This window comes from Pleurodeles waltl, chromosome 8, assembly GCF_031143425.1.
Source record: "Pleurodeles waltl isolate 20211129_DDA chromosome 8, aPleWal1.hap1.20221129, whole genome shotgun sequence".
Classification (NCBI taxonomy): Eukaryota; Metazoa; Chordata; class Amphibia; order Caudata; family Salamandridae; genus Pleurodeles; species Pleurodeles waltl.
Window position 1 is genome coordinate 512977520 of NC_090447.1, and position 26091 is coordinate 513003610.

At 47.7% G+C, this 26091-nt stretch overlaps 1 protein-coding gene across 1 annotated transcript in view; it reads left to right on the forward strand.

Annotated features, from left to right (window-relative positions):
• The first annotated feature begins 23189 nt into the window (after positions 1–23189).
• SH3RF3 (SH3 domain containing ring finger 3) overlaps positions 23190–26091 on the forward strand; it is a 1332803-nt gene continuing 1329901 nt past the window's right edge. Inside the window, exon 1 of the mRNA XM_069204493.1 lies at positions 23190–25390. Coding sequence (XP_069060594.1) covers positions 24863–25390 — 528 coding nt within the window. The 5' untranslated portion in view covers positions 23190–24862. The remainder of the gene's footprint in view (positions 25391–26091) is intronic.

Below are 26091 nucleotides of genomic sequence, written 5' to 3' on the forward strand. Positions count from 1 at the left end.
TAGCGTGGACACCTTCCTTGCGTTAATGATATGCAAGGTAGGCGTTCCCGTCTAAAAAATGACTCCAAGGCATGTGCGCTGTATTTATACTCCCGGGCAAAAATGACGCGCCGGGAGTGGGTGGGTAAAAAAAAATGACGTTCAGCCGCTTTTGCGCCGTTTTTTAGCACCTGGTCAGGGCAGGCGTTAAGGGACCTGTGGGCTCAGAAGGAGCCCAGAGGTGCCCTCCCATGCCCCCAGGGACACCCCCTGCCACCCTTGCCCACCCCAGTAGGACACCCAAGGATGGAGGGACCCACCCCTGGGACATTAAGGTAAGTGCTGGTAAGTATTTTTTTTTTTTTTGTGGCATAGGGGGGCCTGATTTGTGCCCCCCTACATGCCACTATGCCCAATGACCATGCCCAGGGGACATAGGTCCCCTGGGCATGGCCTTTGGGCAAGGGGGCATGACTCCTGTCTTTGCTAAGACAGGAGTCATTTCAATGGGGGTTGGGAGTCAAAATAAATGGCGCAAATCGGGTTGAGGCGAAAATTTTGCCTCAGCCTGACTTGCCCCATTTTTTGACGTCCAAGCTCCATTTTCCCCTACGCCGGCGCTGCCTGGTGTACGTCATTTTTTTTAACGCACACCAGGCAGCTCCGCCGGCTAACGCCGGCTAACGTCATTGTATAAATACGGCACCCGCATGGCGCTTCTGAATGGCGTTAGCCGGCGTTAACTTTTTCGACGCACAACTGCGTTGGCGCAGTTGTGCGTCAAAAAGTATAAATATGGCCCATAGACTTCAATGCAAATAGGGGTGCCCCGGTTCCAGTCTGCCAGCAGGTAAGTACCTGCGACTTCGGAGGGCAGACCAGGGGGGTTTTGTAGGGCACCGGGGAGGACACAAGTAGGCACAGAAAGTACACCCTCAGCGGCACAAGGGCGGCCGGGTGCAGAGTGCAAACAGGCGTCAGGTTTGCAATAGGATTCAATGGGGTGACCCGGGGGTCTCTTCAAAGATGCAGGCAGGCATCCACCACCTGGGCTAGGAAGAGGGCCGCCTGGGGGTCGCTCCTGCACTGGAGTTCGGTTCCTTCAGGTCCTGGGGGCTGCGGGTGCAGTGTGTTTTCCAGGCGTCGGGTTCCTTGAAGCAGGCAGTCACGGTCAGGGGAAGCCTCTGGATTCCCTCTGCAGGCGTCGCTGTGGGGGCTCAGGAGGGTCAACTCTGGCTACTCATGGGCTCGCAGTTGCCGGGGAGTCCTTCCTGTAGAGTTGATTTTCCACAGGTCGAGCCAGGGGCGCCGGGTGCAGAGTGGAAAGTCTCACGCTTCCGGCGGGAAACGTGTGGTCTTTAAAAGTTGCTTCTTTGTTGCAAAGTTGCAGTTTCTGGTGAACAGGCCCGCTGTCCTCAGGAGCTTCTTGGTCCTTTTAGATGCAGGGTAGTCCTCTGAGGCTTCAAAGGTCGCTGGACCCTGGGGGACGCGTCGCTGTTGCAGTTTTTCTCAAAGTGGGGAGACATGCCGGTAGCAGTCCTTCTTCATCTTTAGGTTGCAGGAATCTAGTTTCGGTCTGGGAGGTTAGTAGCCCATGGCTACTAGCCCTGAGGGTGGCTACACCCTCTTTGTGCCTCCTCCCGCTGGTAAGGGGGCACATCCCTAATCCTATTGGGGGAATCCTCCATCTGCAAGATGGAGGATTTCTAAAAGTCAGAGTCACCTCAGCTCAGGACACCTTAGGGGTTGTCATGACTGGCCAGTGACTCCTCCTTGTTTTTCTCATTATCTCCTCCAGCCTTGCTGCCAAAAGTGGGGACAGTGGCAGGGGGGCAGGCATCTCCACTAGCTGGGATGCCCTGTAACAAAGGGGGTGAGCCTTTGAGGCTCACCGCCAGGTGTTACAGTTCCTGCAGGGGGAGGTGAGAAGCACCTCCACCCAGTACATTCTTTGTTCCTGGCCACAGAGTGACAAAGGCACTCTCCCCATGTGGCCAGCAACATGTCTGGTGTGTGGCAGGCTGGCACAGACCAGTCAGCCCACACTGGAATCTCTAAGATGCCCTCTGGGTGTATTTTTACAATAAAGTACACACTGGCATCAGTGTGCATTTATTGTGCTGAGAAGTTTGATACCAAACTTCACAGTTTTCAGTGTAGCCATTATGGTGCTGTGGAGTTCGTGTATGACAGACTCCCAGACCATATACTCTTATGGCTACCCTGCACTTACAATGCCTAGGGTTTTGCTTAGACACTATAGGGGCATAGTGCTCATGCACCTATGCCCTCACCTGTGGTATAGTGCACCCTGCCTTAGGACTGTAAGGCCTGCTAGAGGGGTGACTTACTTATGCCACAGGCAGTGTGAGATTGGCATGGCACCCTGAGGGGAGTGCCATGTCGACTTAGTCATTTTCTCCCAACCAGCACACACAAGCTGGTAAGCAGTGTGCCTGTGCTGAGTGAGGGGTCTCTGGAGTGGCATAAGACATGCTGCAGCCCTTAGAGACCTTCCCTGGCATCAGGGCCCTTGGTACCAGGGGTACCAGTTACAAGGGACTTACCTGGGTGCCAGGGTTGTGCCAATTGTGGAGACAAAGGTACAGTTTAGGGAAAGAACACTGGTGCTGGGGCCTGGTTAGCAGGCCTCAGCACACTTTCAAATCATAAATTGGCATCAGCAAAGGCAAAAAAAGTCAGGGGGTAACCATGCCAAGGAGGCATTTCATTACACCCACTGGCCCTGCTTGCAGCGTCCTTGTGTAGCTTTAACTACTATGCACAACATTTATGCAAGAAATATTAGATCAAAACCGACAAAGATACTAAACTGCATGTCTGCTATGAGGTCCAGCCGAATGCTGGTGAATGTGAAAGGATGCTGTGTACTTGGCGCCGATGAGTGTGTCAATGAGACTGGTCCTCATAGCAACAATATTGTAGTACTGAAATGTTGAGAGACGAAGTGGAGACAATGGAGTTGTACAGGTGCAATAATGGCTAGTTAAGACCTTCTGCTTTAAGATTAAAATGCTTGTTCTACGCTTTCTTCCTTTTTAACTTATAATTCACCCTTTATTGGTTGAACTGTTCTAGTTGCATTCAAATCCTTCTGCCTTGGGCTACCTTCGGCCCGAGACTGTAACCTTAACAACCGCTACAGTCCTCGGTAATTGGCTTTAATACGCACTGAGGTAGTTGTAATTTGTTATTTTCACTTATAATTTCATGATAATCAGAGCTAATTTATTTTAAAAATTATGCTGCAACATATACTGGTTGGGCCGAACAGACTGTGATTATCTGAGGACAACATAAATGTGGATTTATATAAATTGATTACAAACTGATTTTCAATATAGTGAAGAACGTTTAGTGAACTTTTGATTCGACATTATTTATGCAGGATATTCGTAAAATATACACATATGGAACTAAGAGAACTGAGAAACAGCAAAAAAATATTGATATAAGACTGGGCCAGGCTTAAAATAAACATGCAAAGATGCACGTTATTGACCATCAGAAGGGCCATATTTATAAAATGCAGAGCGTTACATCCTTTTGAAAGTACTTCTTAAATATGTGGCAGATTGCAACGTGCTACTAATTTTTAAAAAAAATCTCGAGTGAACTTTGCAAAGAGAAGTTCACCGATATTACTTCAGATGGCGCCCTTTCCCAAATAATTATTTTTATGAAAGCCACTAGTGTGCGACACTTAGCATTGCTCCACGGCAAAAAGGGAAGCCAGTATTATGCTGCGTGACACCTTCTAGTACAAATTTCTGTACATAGACAACTGCCCAGAGATAAATGGCGCACATACATGCAAACAGACCCGATTCAGGCAGGAGACACACGATTTTTGAAGCCAAATATTACTTCATTTGTGCTGTCATTCGTCTGAAATTGCCTCTCCTTTATATTCCGCACCTTTCGTTTATATTTTTCCAGTCTCCCACTTTCCTCTTCTAAAATGTAGACATGTATGGGCATATGTGTAATTTCGTGGAAATGAAACGTATTTACGCACAGGAAAAGTCCACACTCTTCTTTTTGTTAATTGTTTGCGCCTCTTTTCCTTTGGCGACAGAATTTCACATAAAGCTTAGGGCCCGTATTTATACTTTTTGACGCTAAACTGCGCTAACGCAGTTTAGCGTCAAAAAATTTTGCGCCGGCTAACGTCATTCTGAAGCGCCATGCGGGCGCCGTATTTATTGAATGGCGTTAGCCGGCGCAAGCAGACCGGCGCTGCCTGGTGTGCGTGGAAAAAAAACACGTACACCAGGCAGCGCCGGCGTTGGGAAAAGTGGCGCTAGGGCGTCTTAAAAATGGTGCAAGTCAGGTTGACGCAAAAAATCGCCTCCACCCGATTTGCGCCATTTTTAACGACGCCCAGACGCCATTTACATGACTCCTGTCTTAGTAAAGACAGGAGTCATGCCCCCTTGCCCAATGGCCATGCCCAGGTGACTTATGTCCCCTGGGCATGGTCATTGGGCATAGTGGCATGTAGGGGGGCACAAATAAGGCCCCCCTATGCCACCCAAAAAAAAAAAAAAAAACATTTATACTTACCTGAACTTACCTGAATGTCCCTGGGATGGGTCCCTCCATCCTTGGGTGTCCTCCTGGGGTGGGCAAGGGTGGCAGGGGGGGTCCCTGGGGGCAGGGGAGGGCACCTGTGGGCTCATTTTGAGCCCACAGGCCCCTTAACGCCTACCCTGACCCAGGCGTTAAAAAGTGGCGCAAATGCGGGGTTTTTTGACCCGACCACTCCCGGGCGTGATTTTTGCCCGGGAGTATAAATATGACGCATTTGCGTCGCCGTCATTTTTTTAGACGGGAACGCCTTCCTTGCATCTCATTAACGCAAGGAAGGCGTTCACGCAAAAAAATGACGCTATTTGCCCATACTAAAGTATAAATATGGCGTTAGTTTTGCGCCGAATTTGCGTCGAAAAAAACGACGCACATTCGGCGCAAACGGAGTATAAATATGCCCCTAGGTGTGCAAGCTTAGTAGATTTGACTTTGTGCTCAATTCTAGGGGTGTTTGTACTGTTCACGCATCATTTTGCCCCCTCCGCATTCATGGTTTTGATGCTACAGAAGCAATGCCTTTTGAAGCTCACTGAGGTCAACGTATGATGCAAAAAAAACCTTGGTCCATATTTACTAAGATTTTGTTTTGGTGTTGCAGCGCTTTTTTGAGCCAGGGCCAACACAACATGTATTTTTGGATTTATTGAGCCTGATTTTCGTGGCTTAGTAAAAAACAGTGAGGAAGGCACCACATAGTGCTTCCTTGTGTTACTTTGTGTCTGGGAGACAAGTGGAGCATGGATTTTCCTGTGCATCCACCCGCAGATTTTGATGCAAACTCAGATTTACTAAAGTCAGTAAACCTGGGATTGTGCCAAAATGGTGTGTTTTCCCGAGAGAGGAGTAACGTGGAGAAATATATTCATTTCTTTTTGTTGGTTCCTCTTTCCATATGTGCTGCACCCTGCAGCACACATAGAAAGAGGAATATGCCTCTGAATATTTTTTTAGAGCAGAAAGGTATGCCTTCATGCACACAAAAAAATCCTGCCCATAACGCAGGCACCCTTGTGGTAGGTTTTTAATAGTTAATAGCTATTAAAAACTAAATAAATAGTGAAGTCAGATGTTTGATAAATATTAAGGAAAGGGTACTTTTAGAAAGCTACCCTTTCCCTCCCTAAAGCCTCTGAAGAGCTATTTGCATTTGCTCTCCCACTTGTGCTAGCCAATAATTAGCATTTGAATAGGAGTGAATGGGTGTGAAATGCCTCCAAGCAGCAAACAATAGGTTGACCTGAATGGAAAAAGTCGACCCCTCTGAACCTGACAGAATTTGCATGGCTTGGATGTGAGCCTTCTTTTTATACAACATCAAAACCTGCTGGGGTGTCAAATTCTGCTAGACAGGTATGCTAGGGTTTTACATATATAACTTGGGGCGCACTCCAAGAGAGGAAATAACGGATGCCAGAACAATTATTGTGTAATCACTGTCTGATTGCTGGAAACCCCTTCTTTGTTCTACCATACGTCTGTCTCTGGTATTATTGGGGTGTTAAATGTGCAAAGACATTACCTTCCTTTTACATATTTATAAGTCTCCCCTATGGAACACCATATTGCCCATAAGGCAGGGCATATGGTATTTAAAAGTAGGACATGTAGGAATTTAATGGTAAACATTTCCTTACAGTGAAAAGACCCCAAATGTTATTTTCACTGTGGCAAGTCCGGCTGTTCCATAAGAAAATACTGGGTTACATTATTATTTTGCAATGTGGTTGACAAAAGCTAGAAAAATAATTTAAAAAAATTGTAATAGTTATTTTAAAGCAAATAAATAGTGAAGTCAGATGTTTGAGAAAGCTACCTTTTCCCTCCCTAAAGCATCTGAAGAGCCATTTGCTCTCCCACTTCTGCTAGCCAGTAATTAGCATTTGAATAGGTGTGAATGTGTGTGAAATGCCTCCAAGCAGCAAACAATAGGTTGACCTGAATGGAAAAAGTTGACCCTGTGAACCTGACAAAATATGCAGGGTGGGAATGTGATCCTTTTTTTATACAACATCAAACCCTGCTGGGGTGTCAAATTCTGCTAGACAGGTATGCTGGGGTTTTACATATATAACGTGGGTCGCACTTAAAGAGAGGAAAAATAGATGCCAAAACAATTCTTGTTGAACCACTGTCTGGTTGCTGGAAACCCTGTTTGTTCTACCATACTTCTGTCTCTGTTATTATTGGCGATGTTAAATGTGGGAAGACACTAGGTTGCCATATTACATTCCCCATAAACACACCGCAGCCATCAGAGCCTATATTTGGTATGGCTGAAGACTTCTGCAATCTTGAATATAAACCAAGCGTGTAGGATTGGCCATGGAAACTTTTACCCCATTGGTCTGGGCATGCCTAGGAGTCACTCCCAACTAGCTCCTGCCAGGCATAAATGTAGCAACTCCAGGCACCCTCATAAGAATACTCTGGGACATGAGGAAGATCAGAATAGGAAGACCTTGAGGACATGACCAGCTCTCTCTTATACCCAGGACAAAGAAGTGGAATCCAAGAGTCATAAGGCTGACCTCTTGTTAAAGCAACAGAGACACAAACTTCTACAAGAAGCCTTATCCTTCAGCCACCCAGCTGACCATTGATAATCGGACTTGGACTGGACACTGCTGTTTGTCTTTTGCTTGACATCCTGTAAGTCTCTAAGTGCCTCACCTGAGATCCTTGGGTGGCTTAAGAAGTGTACTTGGTGGATTATGACTTAAAGTACTAAAGTCAGAAGGTAAAATATTTCACCAGGTGTACCCAACCCACAGTGTATCATGATCAGCATAAAACTGTGCCCCTGGTTTACCACGACCATTGAGTATTATTGGTATTTTATGCTTCTTGGCGCTATTTTCATTTAAAACTTTAGATTCATTTCTCCAGTTCCCCTTATTAAATTTTTGTCATTTTGGTATCATTTTGTTTAAGTTTTACTCTGGATTGTTTTGTATTTTGACTTTATTACCGTTTTGGTACTACATAAATACTCTTCACATTGCCCTAAGATAAGCCTGGTAGCTCGGTGCCATAGCTGCCAAGTGATTGAGCTCAGTGTAATTTAGTGACTTTGAGGGTTTACCCCGACAAAGGTTGTGATTATTCCTTGAGGTGGGTAGTTACCCTCCCCCAAATAGTAATCCAATTTCTTTGAAAGATGAAGACCAGCCAGCTGCTTTTAGACTGTCCTCTAATTATGCGCCAAATGCAAAAGCTTCAAAAGCCATACCTCCTCTAGAGGTATGAGCTCCTAAACATGAAACATCAATACCAGCTTGGGACACGATCCACTGGGTCATCTTGCTAGAGATGCAGAGAAGGCGGGAGCATGAGGATTAATGAAAGATATCAATAACCGAGAAGAAGAAGAAGCCCTAACAGAAGCTGTTCTTTGTTGTCTTCTTTTAAACAATAGACCATGCAAACATTTGGATAAAGAAGAATGGAAGGATACTCCACAGAAGTGATCAAAGTCTTTGTTCTTCTCGAAATAGAGAAAAAGAGTACTGCCTGGTCGTTAGGTGCAATGTCTTAAAATCGGAAACTCTTTTTAATGGAATCAAGCATAAGAGCCTCCGGTAATGAAATAAAATGAAGTAGAATGATCAAAATAATACTCTCTGTTTAACCAAATGTCAGGAATCAACTCCTTTTGTTCCTCTTCATTTCATGCATTTTTTGTCACTTAGCCAGTTTACTCCCCATTTACCACCTCTGCCATTCATGCATGGAAGGGGTAGTGGAGTAATCAATATATGTCATTCTAAAGCCATCTCATTGTAACCAGAGGCACTGCTGCTGTACTCAGTGCAGTATAAAAACCTCGTCTAAATTGAGACAAAAGTGGGAAAACAATAAAACTACAACGACATTTGGGAAAATTGAGATAAAGTTGTTTGTACAGTTATTGTTTCCCTCTACTTTCAAGTTTTGCATTAGATGAAGAGAACATGTTTTTACAACTATCGAAAGCTAACTTTATTTGCAGCTATAAAAATGCATTTATATTTTTGTAGCCATAAAAAAACTTTGGTTTTTTGTTTCTCCCTTGCAAAATTAATTTAATTTCTCTGTCCCAGAAATGTAGATGAAAATTCTGACTACAATGTTTAGAGGTTTTCTCTTAGTTTGCAGGAAAACAAGTACATTCATATTTTGCTTTAGCAATCAGAAGTAGGTCTTTGATGTGCCAGTGATTGCTAAGTTTATTTTCTAGGAAAATGGAGGAAACTCATGAAAACGTTTTTGGGTCCGAGTCACACAAGCATTTAAGAGTACCGAGGTAGAACTACAGACGTTTGTGAACGGTCCTGAATTGTCCAGCTCCCTATTAGTAAAATCAAAAAGAGGGCACAGACCTTATTATTTGATCTAATCGAATGTAAGTACATCCTGAATAGTTCCATTTTAGTCAGATATATTGGAGCTAATTCATAAAGCCATTCAAGACGATGGAAAAGAATACTACATGAGTGCTCCTTCACATACTCCACAGTGCCTTTGTGTATAGCCCCAATATTTTTTATCTTTTATTTAAAGCTTTTTGTAGAGGGCTGTCATGTTGCTTTTGCACTCACTGTCCTGCTTGGACAACCATGAACAGGTAGTGCTTCAGGTCGAAAGCCAAAGGCTCTCACAATCCTGATGGGGCAGGTAACCTCTCTTACCATACCCGGTGGCACTTAGAGGGCACTCATAATGAGGTCTAGGGGTGCATCTGTGCACGTTGGCTGTTTGGTTGTTGTTGGAGCTCTGAAAGGTGTTGATGGCACACAGAGATCTAAGCTCCCTCGCCTGTTTCTGTGTCTCTTTATGGCTGTAGTTACACATTTGCTTCTCTTTGATAATTGACCCATATCGTTCTACCTTTACAGGCTTTACTGTCTGCCAGTGCTTAATCTGAGCAGTTTTGCTGTCGCTGGGCCCTGACACTTAATTCTCAACACCAACACTTATGACAGTCTACCACACGACGGCACTATTTATGAAATGTTGACGTAAGCACAACAACAGCATGTTTAATAACGCACTCAGGTGCATCTTTATATATTCTGCTTGTGCCATTTTATCGTCAAAAATATTGATGCTAAAATGGTGCAGAGCTAACTCCATACCTATATTTTGACGCTAGACCCATCAAGCATCACAATAATGGAGTTAGCGCCATGTTGTGGATATAGCAAACTACCTTGCGCTAATTAGATGCAAGGTAGGCGTTCCCGTCCACAATGTGATGCTAACCCCATACTGCCATATCTATACTCCGGTGCAGAAACAATGAGCACGAAGTAGGTGGACCCAGATAATGGCGCTAAGCCTGCTTAGCGTCATTATTTAACTTTAACACCTGGGTCAGACCAGGCGTTAGGGTACCTGTGGACCCATTTCCATGGTCAAACACCATGTAATGGGTCCACAGATGCCCATTCCAAGCCCCAGGAACACCCCCACCCAAACCAGAGGAACACCACAGGATGGGGGACCCCATCCTGGGTAAGTATTGGTAAGTATATTTTCTTTTTGGGGGGGGGGGCTGCCATTGGCTGGCACTGGGTCTTATGGCCTTGCCCAGGGGACACTGGTCCCCTGTGCTGGCCATTGGGGTGGTGGGCATGACTCCTGTCTTTACTAAGAGAGGAGTCATATTTGGGTGCTAGTGCGTCAGTTGGCTGCATATTTATTTCCGTTAACCAGTCTAGCATAATTTATGTCCCACTAGTGCTTTTTTCCCTACTGCCTCCTTCCCCCGGCTAGCGTCTTTGTCTTAGACGCTAGCCATTCCTTAGCGCCTGCATGTACCATTTCATAGATATGGTGCCCGGCTGGCACTATGGAATGATGGTAGCAGGTGCTAAAGATTTTGACGCAAAACTGCGATAGTGCGGTTTTATGTCAAAAAACCATGGCCACATTGTGATTTCCTGCAACTTATAAAGAAACTGAAGCACGAAAGGGATGCTCTCCTTCCTAGTGATTTGTAAATATGAATATTACTGGCTTGCAACCCTTACTGCAGTCGCAAACCACACAAAAGGTGGTGGTATACATTTCAAAGTAGGAAGTAGGGCATTCACTTGCGAAGGTCAGCAGAGGACATCCTAAAGAGGTGTCAGAGCTGCCAACTTTGTAGCTGGGGAACCGAGTTTGAGTCTAAGCATAACTCAATATCCTGTGATTCTGGGCAAATCACTTAGGGGGTCATTCTGACCCCGGCGGGCGGTGGGAGCCGCCCGCCTGGAGGGAACCGCCGAATGACCACACCGCGGTCAAAAGACCGCGGCAGCCATTCTGGCTGTACATATTTAGGATCCTGATGTTTATGGATTGGGGCACAAAAAAGTTGCTGTTCTTGCACAGGACTGCAATCCTTTATTTGAGCTTTTAAGCAATAATGGCTATTTCGAATTTGCAAAAATCCTGACTTATACATATTAATGATGTTAGATTGCATCTATGAATCGTCCCAAATGGCTAGAAATGTATTGATTGAGACTTGCAAGAGACAGCCCAACACCATCCATGCATTAGAATTCACAGGTGCAAACATTGCAGCTGATGTCCCTTAATGGGACTGGGGCTGGAATATGAAATAAATGACACAGTACAAAGGCACATTAGAGGATATTTGTTGTGGTCACTTGAACCACTGCATGCTTTCATAGATTTTATTTTTTTGCAGTTTCATATAACATGAACTCTATCCGAAGGTATTGGAGCTCTTTACATGAGCACTAGTTACATTACACAAGATTGCCAGGGATGGCTTGTCCGCTTTGGAGGAGGAGCGCCCCCCCCCCCTCACCATCAGCATCTGCAAAACGATTACAGTAAAAACACAATAAACTATGTTTATTATGTTGTTACTGCAGAAGGTGTGGGGCCACAGGAGTGACAGGGACAGAGTGGGAGTGCACAGCACTCCCCCTCAGTGTGAATGTATGATTGGTAGAGGCTCCCACTCTGCTTCGGAGTGCCCTGGCTGGGTGCTCCATCCAATCCTAACACTGCTTTTATGCTGCGAGCAGCACAAAAGCAGCATTAGGATTGGACACAGAGCAGGCTGGGAGCCTGTGCCTGCAGCTGCAGCAGAGGAGCGGCACGGTGGGGGCGCAGCGCAGCGCAGCAGAAAAGGTACTTTTTTTATTAAGATATATATATATTGTAGGAAGTTGGCTCTGTATGTACTATTTCAAAGTAAGAAATAGCATGCACAGAGTCCAAGGGTTCCCCTTAGAGGTAAGATACTGGCAAAAATAAATAATTCTAATGCTCTATTTTGTGGTAGTGTGGTCGAGCAGTAGGCTTATCAGAGGGTAGTGTTAAGGATTTGTTGTACACACACAGGCAATAAATGAGGAACACACACTCAAAGACAATTCCAGGCCAATAGGTTTTTATATAGAAAAATATATTTTCTTAGTTTATTTCAAGAACCACAGGTTCAAGATTTACAAACAATACTTAAAATGAAAGGTATTTCACTTAGGAACTTTAGGAACTTTGAATTAGCAAAATAGCATATACAGTTTTCACACAAATGGCAATAAGCTATTTTAAAACTGGACACTGCAATTTTCAACAGTTCCTGGGGGAGGTAAGTGTTTGTTAGTTTTGCAGGTAAGTAAACCACCTACAGGGTTCAAAGTTGGGTCCAAGGTAGCCCACCGTTGGGGGTTCAGAGCAACCCCAAAGTTACCACACCAGCAGCTCAGGGCCGGTCAGGTGCAGAGGTCAAAGTGGTGCCCAAAACACATAGACTTCAATGCAAATAGGGGTGCCCCGGTTCCAGTCTGCCAGCAGGTAAGTACCTGCGTCTTCGGAGGGCAGACCAGGGAGGTTTTGTAGGGCTCCGGGGGGGGACACAAGTCAGCACAAAAAGTACACTCTCAGCGGCACGGGGGCGGCCGGGTGCAGTGTGCAAACAGGCGTCAGGTTTGCAATGGAGTTCAATGGGCGACCAAGGGGTCTCTTCAGCGATGCAGGCAGGCAAGGGGGATGGCTCCTCGGGGTAGCCACCACCTGGGCAAGGGAGAGGGCCACCTGGGGGTCGCTCCTGCACTGGAGGTCGGATCCTTCAGGTCCTGGGGGCTGCGGATGCAGTGTTCTTACCAGGCGTCGGGTCTTTGAAGCAGGCAGTCGCGGTCAGGGGGAGCCTCTGGATTCCCTCTGCAGGCGTCGCTGTGGGGGCTCAGGGGGGTCAACTCTGGCTACTCACGGGCTCGCAGTCGCCGGGGAGTCCTCCCTGTAGTGTTTGTTCTCCACAATTCGAGCCGGGGGCATCGGGTGCAGAGTGCAAAGTCTCACGCTTCCGGAGGGAAACGTGTGTTCTTCCAAAGTTGCTTCTTTGTTGCAAAGATGCTTCTTTCTTGGAGCAGAGCCACTGTCCTCGGGAGTTCTTGGTCCTTTTAGATGCAGAGTAGTCCTCTAAGGCTTCAGAGGTCGCTGGACCCTGTGGAACGCGTCGCTGGAGCAGTTCTTTAGAAGTGGGGAGACAGGCCGGTAGAGCTGGGGCCTAAGCAGTTGGAGTCTCCGTCTTCTCTGCAGGTTTTTCAGCTCAGCAGTCCTTCTTCGTCTTAGGTTGCAGGAATCTATCTTGCTGTGTTCTGGGAGCCCCTAAATACTCGATTTAGGGGGGTGTTTAGGTCTGGGGGGTTAGTAGCCAATGGCTACTAGCCCGGAGGGTGGCTACACCCTCTTTGTGCCTCCTCCCTGAGGAAAGGGGGGCACATCCCTATCCCTACTGGGGGAATCCTCCATCTGCAAGATGGAGGGTTTCTAAAAGTCAGAGTCACCTCAGCTCAGGATACCTTAGGGGCTGTCCTGGCTGGCCAGTGACTCCTCCTTGTTTTTCACATTATCTCCTCCGGCCTTGCTGCCAAAAGTGGGGCCGTGGCCGGAGGGTGCAGGCAACTCCACTAGCTGGAGTGCCCTGGGGTGCTGTAACAAAGGGGGTGAGCCTTTGAGGCTCACCGCCAGGTGTTACAGTGCCTGCAGGGGGATGTGAGAAGCACCTCCACCCAGTACAGGCTTTGTTACTAGCCACAGAGTGACAAAGGCACTCTCCCCATGTGGCCAGCAACATGTCTGGTGTGTGGCAGGCTGCTAAAACTAGTCAGCCCACACTGGTAGTTGGTTAAGGTTTCAGGGGGCATCTCTAAGATGCCCTCTGGGGTGTATGTTACAATAAAATGTACACTGGCATCAGTGTGCATTTATTGTGCTGAGAAGTTTGATACCAAACTTCACAGTTTTCAGTGTAGCCATTATGGTGCTGTGGAGTTCGTGCATGACAGACTCCCAGACCATATACTCTTATGGCTACCCTGCACTTACAATGTCTAAGGTTTTGCTTAGACACTGTAGGGGCATAGTGCTCATGCACTTATGCCCTCACCTATGGTATAGTGCACCCTGCCTTAGGGCTGTAAGGCCTGCTAGCGGGGTGACTTATCTATACCTATAGGCAGTGTGAGGTTGGCATGGCACCCTGAGGGGAGTGCCATGTCGACTCAGTCATTTTATCCCCACTAGCACACACAAGCTGGCAAGCAGTGTGTCAGTGAGGGGTCCCCAGGGTGGCATAAGACATGCTGCAGCCCTTAGATACCTTCCCTGGCATCAGGGCCCTTGGTACCATGGGTACCAGTTACAAGGGACTTACCTGGATGCCAGGGTGTGCCAATTGTGGAAACAAAAGTACAGGTTAGGGAAAGAACACTGGTGCTGGGGCCTGGTTAGCAGGCCTCAGCACACTTTCAAATCATAACTTGGCATCAGCAAAGGCAAAACGTCAGGGGGTAACCATGCCAAGGAGGCATTTCCTTACATATATATTTTGCCGTTCCCCTGCCTGCCCCTTTTTCCTCCCGCGAGCCGCGACTGAAGAACACATTCCTTTTTAGTAGGCACCAGGAGATTAAGGGGGTCATTCCGACCCTGGCGGTCCATGACCGCCAGGGCCGGGGACCGCGGAAGCACCGCCAACAGGCTGGCGGTGCTTCCTGGGCCATTCTGACCGCGGCTGTAAAGCCGCGGTCAGAAAAGGGCAACCGGCGGTTTCCCGCCGGTTTACCCCGGCCCAGGGAATCCTCCATGGCGGCGCTGCTTGCAGCGCCGCCATGGGGATTCCGACCCCCTTCCCGCCATCCTGTTCCTGGCGGTTTTTACCACCAGGAACAGGATGGCGGGAACGGGTGTCGTGGGGCCCCTGGGGGCCCCTGCACTGCCCATGCCACTGGCTTGGGCAGTGCAGGGGCCCCCTAACAGGGCCCCATAATGATTTTCAGTGTCTGCTTTGCAGACACTGAAAATCGCGACGGGTGTCACTGTCTCAAATAACTGTCCACTAGATAGTGTCTGCCATTCAGGAGATATATTTTGGGGGGGGCATGGGCTCTTCTGGAGTTGACAATGGTGCAACTGGGGCCATAGTTTAACAAGTGGCTTTCCAAAGATTTGTTCTCATCAAGATTTACTGCACACTAAGCCCCATGCTATCTAAAATCAATGTAGTGTGTAGTAGAGATGTAGAAGAATTGCTCAGTTTGGCCACACCAAGCTATGGTGTTACTCTATTTTTATTTTGTTACACTTTGCTTTTGAGCAAGAGTTTCTCCTTTGGGATGCGTGGGAATCTTTTGAACGTCTGAAACCTCCTTGATTTCAGAGAGAATTAGTAAGGCTTCTAGAAGCCTTGAATGTGTCAAAGGAGGGAAGATAAAAGGGGGTGAGTTGGTTGTGTGCTTCAATCTCAGACACAGATAACTATTTGGGCCTCATCCCAGTCAATCCTTATTTTGCACCTCATGCCTCCTTAGTTTGGAGCCAGCCATGTGCAAATCAGTCTTTAACCTCCTCCACTAGGAACAGTCCAGCCCAATATGCCAGGCTAGTTTCTCCCAGTATCAGAACACAAGCAACCCAAGACTGGTGTCACCCTTATTAAGGCTCATTAGTCAGTATAGCTAGTTCTAGTAGCACAGTGTGCATGGGGCCCATGCCTTGGCATACCCTTTCCCCTTAGTGTTGCACACTATTGTGTGCAAAAACATGATGGATTGAATGCTTGAATTAATCTCACCCTCTGGTAATTACTCAGGACGCATCCAAGTCCATCATTATTTTACACACCATGCCACCTCAGTTTGGACCCAGCCATATGCAAATCAGTCTTGACCCTGCTCCAATAGAAACAGTCCACTCAAACGGCCTGGCTGGGTCCTCTCAAACTGCCTGGCTGGGTCCTCCCTGAACCAGAGCAGAAGCAAACCAAGACCAGTTATGGCTCATCAGCCAGGTATAGCTTGATCCCAGTGTCACAGTGTTTACAGGACCCACGTCTGGACATATCTGTCCCACTTAAGGCGTTGCACTGAAGTATACAAAAAGTCGATGATGGAATGCTTGAATGAATCTTAGCCACTGCTAATTACTTTAGCCACATTCCAGTCCATCATTATTTTGCACACCATGCCAGCTCAGTTTGAGTTCAACCATATGAAGATAATGGGGGTTGTGGTTTTGCTTTTAACCGTCATGATTAATTCAAACCCCCAGCATGCAAAGTGCTATGGACTAAAATGGTAGAATGGACCTAAGTGTTATCCATGACATGGAGCCACTTGTTATATATGTTTAACATTTTTTAATGTATTTAGTCTATTTCAAAACCAGTGTGTTTCACACATAAAATCAAAAGTAAATTGCTCACATATTTTATAAGGGTTCACTCGTTCATTCATATCATGCATTTCAATAAGCTGTGGTAATGCAAATGGCTTGTCTTTTATGTAGTGGAATGTTTAATACTGAGCTTCACAACACAATAGAGGTACAACACCGAGAGCAAACCAAGAAACTGTGTTTCTCTAGCACAAACAATAAGTCAAGGACAGGTGGCAGAAGCGGGAGGGACATCCCGTGATTCTCTTACCCATACAGAATACATACAATACAGGTTACTAACACACTAAAGATAGAACGAGAGAAGTGACAGTACTGTTGTACGCTCTCCACAAACAGACATAAACATACTAGTAGTACAACACTCATGCAAGAAAAAGTCAAATGTCTTATGGAATTACCATTCATTCATATTCACATATAATGAATCTTTGCTTACCTGGTGGTGTATGCTTCATTAATGGGTTTCACAACTAGCAATGGGAAGCATCCGAGAGCACTACTGCTTACTGGCTGTACAGTATTGTAGTTATGGGTTCCCTAGTTTGAGTGAAGGTATGTCCCTCAATTTGTCATTTATGTTCTCCCTCTGTTACCCTGTCAGACCTACATTAAAATTGTCTGTGGATGATCTAAGAATGGTTTTACTGGTGTCTCCATGCTACAAGATTAACAACAGGAAGTTTGAGCAACAGATCCTACTTCTCATTTCCATTGACATGTTTTAACACTCGCATGCTGCCCCTGAGGGCTCAGGTTACCTTTCTCAGGAGTAAAAGTCTTAGTGACTCATATCAGTAATTGTAAAACAATCTATTATTCATAGGGCTTCCAATGCAAGTTCTTTGATTATATATTTTGTTCCTAACAAGAAGGGGCAATAGCAGATAAAAAATCTTCTTCAAAGCATAGGTATACCTTGAGTGTAAACTGTGGATGTTTCAATCCATCAAAGGACAGACACAGCTAGAGCAATAGCAGGGCAGCCTTGCACCATCACAAGACACATGTAAATCAGGCAGCATCAATCAATCAATCAATCAGTGTTTATAAAGCGCAACTACTCACCTGTGAGGGTCTCAAGGCATTGGGAGGGGGATGGGAGGGGCCTCATCCGAAGAGCCGCGTCTTGAGGTTCTTCCTGAAGATGGTGAGCGACGGACTTTGTCTGAGGTGCAGGGGGAAGTTGTTCCAGCTTTTCGCTGCAGTATAGGTAAAAGATCGTCCTCCGGTGGTGGTTTTGCAGATGCGAGGGATGCTGGCTAAGGCCATCTGGGTGGAGCGGAGGGATCTGGCAGGGGTGTGGAAGGAGACGCGGTAGTTCAAGTAGGCTGATCCTGCATTGTGCATGGCCTTGTACATGTGGGTGAGAAGTTTGAAGGTGATTCGCTTCTCGACCGGTAGCCAGTGGAGGGTGCTCAGGTGTTGGGAGATGTGTACTCAACGAGGGAGGTCCAGAATGAGTCTGGCGGCGGCATTCTGGATGAGTTGACGTTTTTTGATGTTCCTAATTAAGGTGTAGGCCGGCATCAGGGCCAGCTTTATTTCCATGCACAACAGGTTCGACATGGCAGTAGCATACCAAGCTTCCCTCTTTCACTGAAAGCAGGAACGGCAATTTAGCATTTTCTGCAGAACAGATTCAGAAGGGTACACTAGTAAAAGCATTTGTCACTCATAGAAAATGTGCAATCAAGACATAAGTGACATAGAGGCATAGTGAAAGCTCCATAGTGAGTTCAAAACTCACTAACAGGAATATATGGGTGGATGAGTGAGTGAATATGCAATCCCTGACATCATTTTCACTTAGGATATATTCCCCATCAGCATCCTGAAAGTCCTGCTGCTCTCACTCAGAGACCTATTGTCACTGCTGTAACTCCTGTTGTCATAATGTGCAGCCTTGCCGCTGTCACTTCCTGGAGAACCAGCTGCTGCTACTCACATTCACATTTGTCAATGAACTGTAGATCTCAAAGGATGAGCCCTCGTTTACCAAAACAGAGATCCTCCCCTCTGGTGGTGTAAAAGGGGATGGAGAGAGAGGTGAGAATGGCTGCGGTACTCAATGAGCTGCTGTATCACTGGCTTACATATATAAGAGACTGGAAGGCTAAGAAAGTTGTGCAGAACGATGTCATCAAGGACTGCATCCGGATGCAGCCACTCTCTAGCTGGCTGAGCGACTTGGCGGCAGGGACCATCATTACTACTTGCAAACACGCAATGGGAAGTCCACTGCAAATGTGCAGTGCCACTTATTCTTTTTAGAATCTATTTCCCTTTGTACAACCATACAAAGACCTTTCTTGTGCCTTGGTTATCTTTGTCTCAGATGCCTTCAAATCATTTTGCCATTCTAATGATGACCCCCTAAGGTGTATCAAGGGGCAAACATTGTCTGTCTAGAAGTGGTGTCATGCATATTTTGGTCTTTTGTTCACTACTGGCTAAGGTCCGAGGCCTTAAATGAGGATCGTTATATTAAATGCCAAATCATCTTTACTATCAGTTTTCTATTCTACATGTTTATTACTATCACATCACTGGGCGCTGTGTCACTTTGCATGTTGTTTTCACTTCTGGCAATGTTGTGGAATCGAAATACAATATACAATTTTTTTGAGCTGGTGCCCATCTATTGAATCTGATTTTTTAACTTTGTATTCATTCCTTTGAGAATTAAAAAGCTTTTCCTAGGGGTTAACCTGTGTTGCTTTATGTGCTTTCCAATAAGGAAACACCGACTTAGAGGCCCTGCTGATAATGTCTGAAAAGGAAATCCTAAGCAAGATTGTAGATTTAAATCAAAGCATTAATGCTTCAAAATGAAACATGGGTATTTCATTGTGAAAATGGTGCAAGCTGAAAAGTTTCAGTCATTTACAAAGTGCTAGAGTTTGGGTTGAATCTTTGGTTTTCCACCTATTGAGATGTAGCAGTTACCTAGAAGATAATTGCTTTTTGGAGGAGCCCAGGCACAGCCTAAGTAACTATGCTCTAAACAAGTACACAGATGCCAACCACTTCAAAAAGGTTTTGAATGTGTGCATACCAGGCAGTGTGTAATCCCACCCTCTGTCCTACATCTGTTCAAAATATTGAGGGTCACCATTGCACATTGGTAGAGACCGAGAAAGACCTTTGATCTTGTTGCTGAGAGTCAAGAAGAGGGGGGATCTGATGAGCTGAGCAGGACAAGCAGAATGTTAGCCTACTGCAGCCTAGGAAAGGATCTGTGGTGGTAAGACCTTGTTCTCCTGGTCCGCCTGCAGCATGCCTGGAACAAAGCAGCTCGCTTCCCAAAGAAATGTAGATCCTGGGATAATTTTCCACTAAGGAAAATCACAACTGCTTTTGGTACCTTCATCCACAGAAACGGAAGCACTTTTGATGGCCTGATTCTAGAAGAAGCTCCCAACTATAATCAGCAGTTGTTCTTTGCACACCATAAGCCAGGATCACCGCTGTAACTCGGGAGGGTTTTTCACTAGTTTGGGAGATGGACTTGGGCTTGTTCCCGAGAAACATACAGGTGTGAAGGCTTCTTTTCCAGCACTGTGCACCACCCAGTGCACCCTCTTCCAAACCAAAGATGAGCACCTATTCACTAACTGCACCCTCGGGGTCTGTTGCGGGAGCCAGCAGGGCTGGGGTAGAGTCAGCCTGGCTGTGATCAGCATCTTAGGCCCATATTTATACTTTTTTAGCACTGCATTTGCGTCATTTTTTGACGCAAAAGTGGCGCCAACTTACAAAATACAATTGTAGTTTGTACGTTTGCGACGATTTTGCATCAAAAAACGACACAAATGCGGCGCTAAAAAAGTATAAACATGGGCCTTAATGTTTTGTGGCTTCGCTGGGAAAGTCTTGAGGGATATTTGGTGGTATTTCGCAAATCTTCTTGTTCAGTACGCTTGACCCTTGCCTGGTTCGAAAAGACTCATCATTCTTTAATCCTTATTGTGTGTATCTGACCCAGATAGCCTCATGTGATTCTCTTGTCTGGCAGATGTTTGTGTGTCATACATAGCTCCTTGATGCATTTCCGTATTATTATTATTATTATTATTATTATTATTATTATTATTATTACTACTACTACTACTATGAGTTTCTGAACCAGAGGTCCATATTTTGTGCTGTTAAGTAATGTGTTAACTCATGTTTGTCCTGTTTTCATAGATGTATAGAATTGATGTAATCCCCACTCTTATCAGGGAAATATGTGGCTTGGTATCACCAGCACCATGGTTACAACATGTAAAACAAGTGTGGCATTACCATGCAGTAACAATACTGCTGTAAGTGATACCTCATATGTCCATAGAAGCTCTAAATCCAGTGGCAATACTATGAGGCAACAATATTAATGCAACAGGATATTGGCCATTAGTTTTCTGATATAATTTTTTTTTAAATAAATAAATAAAGTCTTTTTTTTTTGTTCTCCAGTTGGTTACCTTATGCTTTTCACCATGGATTAGGGTGGCTGTTTTAGCAGCTAGGTGGTCAGTAACCCCAAAGAAAACTGTGCAAATGCAGACTTCTGCCAATCTGGGCGCCTGTCTACAGTAGCTGCTTAACTAGACAGATCTTAATGGGCTCGCACCTAATCCTGAAAACACATTAGCAAATCTAGCTTTCACAGCCTATCAGGCGTATGAACACTTGGGCCCGTATTTATACTCCGTTTGCGCCGAATTTGCGTCGTTTTTTTTTACGCAAATTCGACGCTAAACTAACGCCAACTAACGCCATATTTATACTATGGCGTTAGAGGCGTCTAGCGCCAAAGTTCCCGGAATGTGCGTCATTTTTTAGCGTGAACCCCTTCCTTGCGTTAATGATATGCAAGGGAGGCGTTCCCGTCTTAAAAAATGACTCCCAGGCCTTTACGTGGTATTTATACTCCCGGGCAAAAGAGACGCCCGGGAGTGGGCGTGGCTAAAAACGGCGCATTTGCGCCGCTTTTTAACGCCTGGGTCAGGCATGGCGTTAAGGGACAAGTGGGCTCAAAATGAGCCCAGAGTGCCCTCCCCTGCCCCCAGGGACCCCCCCTGCCACCCTTGCCCACCCCAGGAGGACACCCAAGGCTGGAGGGACCCACCCCAGGGACATTCAGGTAAGTTCAGGTAAGTATTTTTTTTTTTTTTTAAATAATTTTTTTTGGCATAGGGGGGCCTGATTTGTGCCCCCCTACATGCCACTATGCCCAATGACCATGCCCAGGGGACAGAAGTCCCCTGGGCATGGCCATTGGGCAAGGGGGCATGACTCCTATCTTTACAATGATAGGAGTCATGTTGATGGGGGATGGGCGTCGTTAAAAAATGGCGCAAGTCGGGTTAAGACGATTTTTTTGCCTCAACCTGACTTGCCCCATTTTAAGACGCCCTAACGTCATTTTTGCCCAACGCCGGCGCTGCCTGGTCTACGTGGTTTTTTTCCACGCACACCAGGCAGCGCCGGTCTGCTTGCGCCGGCTAACGCCATTCCATAAATACGGCGCCCGCATGGCGCTTCAGAATGGCGTTAGACGGCGCAAAATTTTTTGACGCTAAACTGCGTTAGCGCAGTTTAGCGTCAAAAAGTATAAATATGGGCCTTGATGCGGGATCCATTTCACAGTGCACGCAATGTTTTTTTTCTAGTAACATATTATAGGGTGAAGAGGGGCCCCGGATTTGCCGGAACAGTCACGGTGTTTCATCACCCCTCCCGGCACATTTCACTAAGTTCAGCCTGTGCCCTGGTTTTTAGACTGAACACAGAGGGAGGAAAGCTTTTACGTGTCCAGTGCAGGGTTAGTTACCAGCCCTTTTAGAAGGCAGTTTAATTAGCACAGATGATACTCTGAGTAAAAGTTTCAATTAATTTATACGCATTAGTGTGCCGTTGTCTATGTTTTCCATTTTGGAGAGCTCAGTCTTTAAGTGCTTTTGTGTCTCTAGGTCAATGTGAAATTGCAGTCCTACTTCTATGACTGAAAGGTCCCGGCTTTTTGTTTTCCAAACCTGGTCACACTAACTTTAGTATAACACAATCGGTCCTCCGCACATTATATAATGGGTGACTGATCCTGCACCATCTGTCGCAGGAGCAACAATGTTCGAGGGCTGGGGTTAAAGGCCTGAGCTAGGGGCACCAAAGAGCAGGGTAGTGGTGCAAGTCCCCACTCCTGGCTAGCAACAATTAATGCCCACGGTGTCTTGCCACTTTCTCCACTAGGATCTTACCATTCTCTCCTCTTGTATCTCTACCCTCCCAAGAGCTCTCGTGCCCTTTTTCTTGGCCTTTTTTCAGAGACCCCGTTTACTTCCATCTTGAACCTATTGGCTCCCTTGTTTCATGTCACTCCCCTCCATTTTATCTCCGTTCCGCCTAGTGTTTATTTTGTGCTAGTGTTTGCCAGTGCTCTGCACTGCCACTTATCACCACCCATACGTTCTTATGACTGTCTACCATACGGTGGCGCTGTCTGCCTATTTCTAAGTAGAGCACATCACTTTCACCATTAAAACATTTATAAAACATTTCTAGTGCATCAAGGCCATTGTTACAGCTTTAGGGGGCCTTGAACTGCCCACCCTTTCACGTTTACAGTAGTGTGATGCTTAGTAGGAACACTTACACTAACATATGGCAGGTCCAGCTGGTAGTGCAAGTACCAGTGGCCTCCAGAGCAATACCTTGGGCCCTGGCACTTATGTATTTACTAATTAAGCACTGGTTCCTCCCCAGCTCTACGCTCCTGACATTCTCACGCTCCCCGCCTGGGTTATTGATGATCTCACTGGCCGGGCCGGGTGGTATGCCAGTGTAGTACGGCCCTGCCAGTCCCCGCCTGTGACTGGCAGGGCGCAGTGGCCCCAGCAGGGCCGTGTCCCGTCAGAGGAGGGCAGAGAGCGGGCGCCGGGAGTTGGCCGAGGGCTCGGCCTGCAGGCGGCAGCAACAACCGGGGTGAGCGGCAGGTCACCGCCAGACGCCGGGTACTCGCCTCGGGTTGCAGCTTTCGTGCTCCTGCGCCCTGGCAGCAGCCGCGTCCCTTCCACAAGCAGCCAGTTACCAGCTGCTCCGAGGAGGGTGCGCCCCGGGGGAGCCCCAGAGGCTGCCCCGACTCTTGCCATTATCAGTCCCCCCCCCCCAATTCCGCAAGAAGGGCTCTGCACCCCGGCAGCACCGCTTGGGACACAGCGGCAAGAGCTGCCTCCTCCGCCCGGGCTCTGGGGATACCCCTGCCTCCTCCTCGGGTGCTGAGGGCATGCCCAGCCCCCGGGAGGGGTGACACCGCTGAAGGAGGGGAGGCGCCGGGGGAGAGCAGCTGTCATTTCCCCGCTGCTGGGACTGAACGCGGCGTGGCTCATTTGACTTGTGGGAAAAGCCATCAGAAACGATGACTCCTGCGTGAGGACAACTGCCAGGGGAAGGGAGGTCTGCCTGCCTGCTGGAGCTGCCAGTGCTCCTCTGTCTCAGGACCCAGCCTGCGGGGGTGCCCGGCGCCGCTTCTGTGACTGCTGCTGCTCTGCCTGCATGATGGTGCACGAGGCTGCCTGTGCTAGACCCGCACGGATGTCGTGACTGCCGCCGCTCTGCCTGTCGGAGGTCCCTGCCAGCTCCTTAGCCAGTGAACTGCCTGCTGGAGTTGGCAGGCTGTAGTGACTGCTCGTACACTGCTGGGTGATAGACTACGGTGGTGGCCGTCTCCGCTCAAACTGCTGCGGGCTGCAGGCTGTTGTGCCTGTCGCCTGCAGAAAGTGCTAGGTTGCCTTTGTGCTTGGCACTATAACAGACAATAGAAGAGTTGCTGGGGGTGCCTGGGCTGTCACAGCCCCTCCCCTTGACGGTCCCAGGCTGTTTAGTGGCTGTCACTGGGGTACCTGTCACTGCCCTGCTGAAGGCGGCAGGCTGCACCTCTGACTGCCACAGTCCTGCCTGCTGGAGGTGTCATTTCCTCTTGTGGCTGTCACTGCAGTAGCCCTGCTGCTCTCAGCCTCGCAGGAGCGGAACACATGGAGCATGACTTCTGCTAGGAGGGGCAGCCACCCTCACCAGATGGGCATTGCTCTGGCATGAGACATGTCCTGCCACACACCTCTGCTGGGATCCTCACCGCGAGAGACCAGGGGGACGCCACATCCCCGGCTCGCAGCGCTTCGGGAGAGGCGCCCTGCAAGTGCCAGCGCCAGATCATGTTTATTGAATTGAAGAATTTGTACAATTCGTCAACACTGGGCAACGCGCAGAGAGAAAAACGGGAACCTTCTCACTGTGTCAAGACTCCAGAAGCACAGTGAGGACGCCGAAGCGAAGGACCCGTCCCTGGAAGCCTCGGTGAAATATTTCTGCACAGCTGAAGGAACCAGGGTTGATTACACGGCCACAGCGGGAGTTTGATTCCATTTGCACGGATGGGTCCACATTTTTAACACGACTAAGACTTTCTGTCAAGGGAGTTTCGGGCACAGTTGATCTTTTGCTTTTTTCTGGGTGATCTCTGCCTCCCTCCGCACCGGTGGTGCCTGGCATGGCACGGGCAGTGCCCCCTTGTCTCCCTGCCTGGTCTGGGCTGCTGGTCTAAATGCTCCTCGGGGCGTCTTGGCTGTGCACTTCCAAGGGATCGCAGAAAGCCGCCCGAGAAGAGGAGGAGAGGAGAAGGGAGCGCAGAGGCGGTGGGGGAGCGAGGAGAGGCGGCGGTGGTGGTGGTGGCGGCGGCGGAGAGATGGACGAGTCGTCGCTGCTGGACCTGCTGGAGTGCTCCGTGTGCCTGGAGCGCCTAGACACCTCGGCCCGGGTGCTGCCCTGCCAGCACACCTTCTGCCGCCGCTGCCTGCAGAACATCGTCACCTCCCGCCGGGAGCTGCGCTGCCCCGAGTGCCGCGTCCTGGTGGCCTGCGGGGTGGACGACCTGCCGGCCAACATCCTGCTGGTGCGGCTGCTGGACGGCATCCGCCAGAGGCCCCGGGCGGGGGGCGGCGGGAGCCCCTCGGAGAGCCCGAGCCGGAGCCCGGGGGGAGGGGGCTCGCCGGCCCTGCACCCCAGGGCCGGCAGCACCGCGGCCAGCCTGAGGGACCTGGCCGCCGCCACCCGCAACGCCATGCTCGCCAAGGTAGGTGCCGCCACCCCAGGCCATGCGACTGAGCCACTGCGTTGTTGCGCCAAAGTTGTCTCATTCTTCCGTGCAGCGGAACTTTATCACCGCTAGTGAGTGCAGGTGCTTTCTTTTAGCTGGTGTCTCTGACTTTTGGAAAACATGCGCCGTTATCGTGTTGTTTTAGGTAACGTTTCTATTTCTTTCGGAACGATACCAGTTAGAATCCGTTGGCATCTTCTTCCCCTCACAGCTAAACTATGCACTAGTTGACACGCACGCTGACGCCTTGTGTGATCTGCTTCGCATCCCTTGTTGTCGATTCGGCCTATAATTACTGCTAAATCAGAGGAGATTTTAGGAATATGAAATTATCTCTGTTCACAGGAATGCAAGAGAACTGGCCAAAAATCAGGAAGTCGATATTTTGCTTAGAGTTTACTACATATTGTGGTTTAACAAACACATTGCAGTTGTGATATGCTGTAAATATTGCTGGTGTCTTGCGATGCCCCTTTGATATAAATCTGATGTGGTGATGAAGATGTATGTGTGCAATACATGGTTTTAATATCAATTGAGGGGAGGCGCTGCTTTCACTAGTAGAATTTGAGCACTGTATTGGTCCAGATGAGCAATACGTTAATTTGCTAAGTTTGTGACCCCCATTACTGCATCCACAAGGTTTATACAGAGACACTGCAGTACATGATGACTCC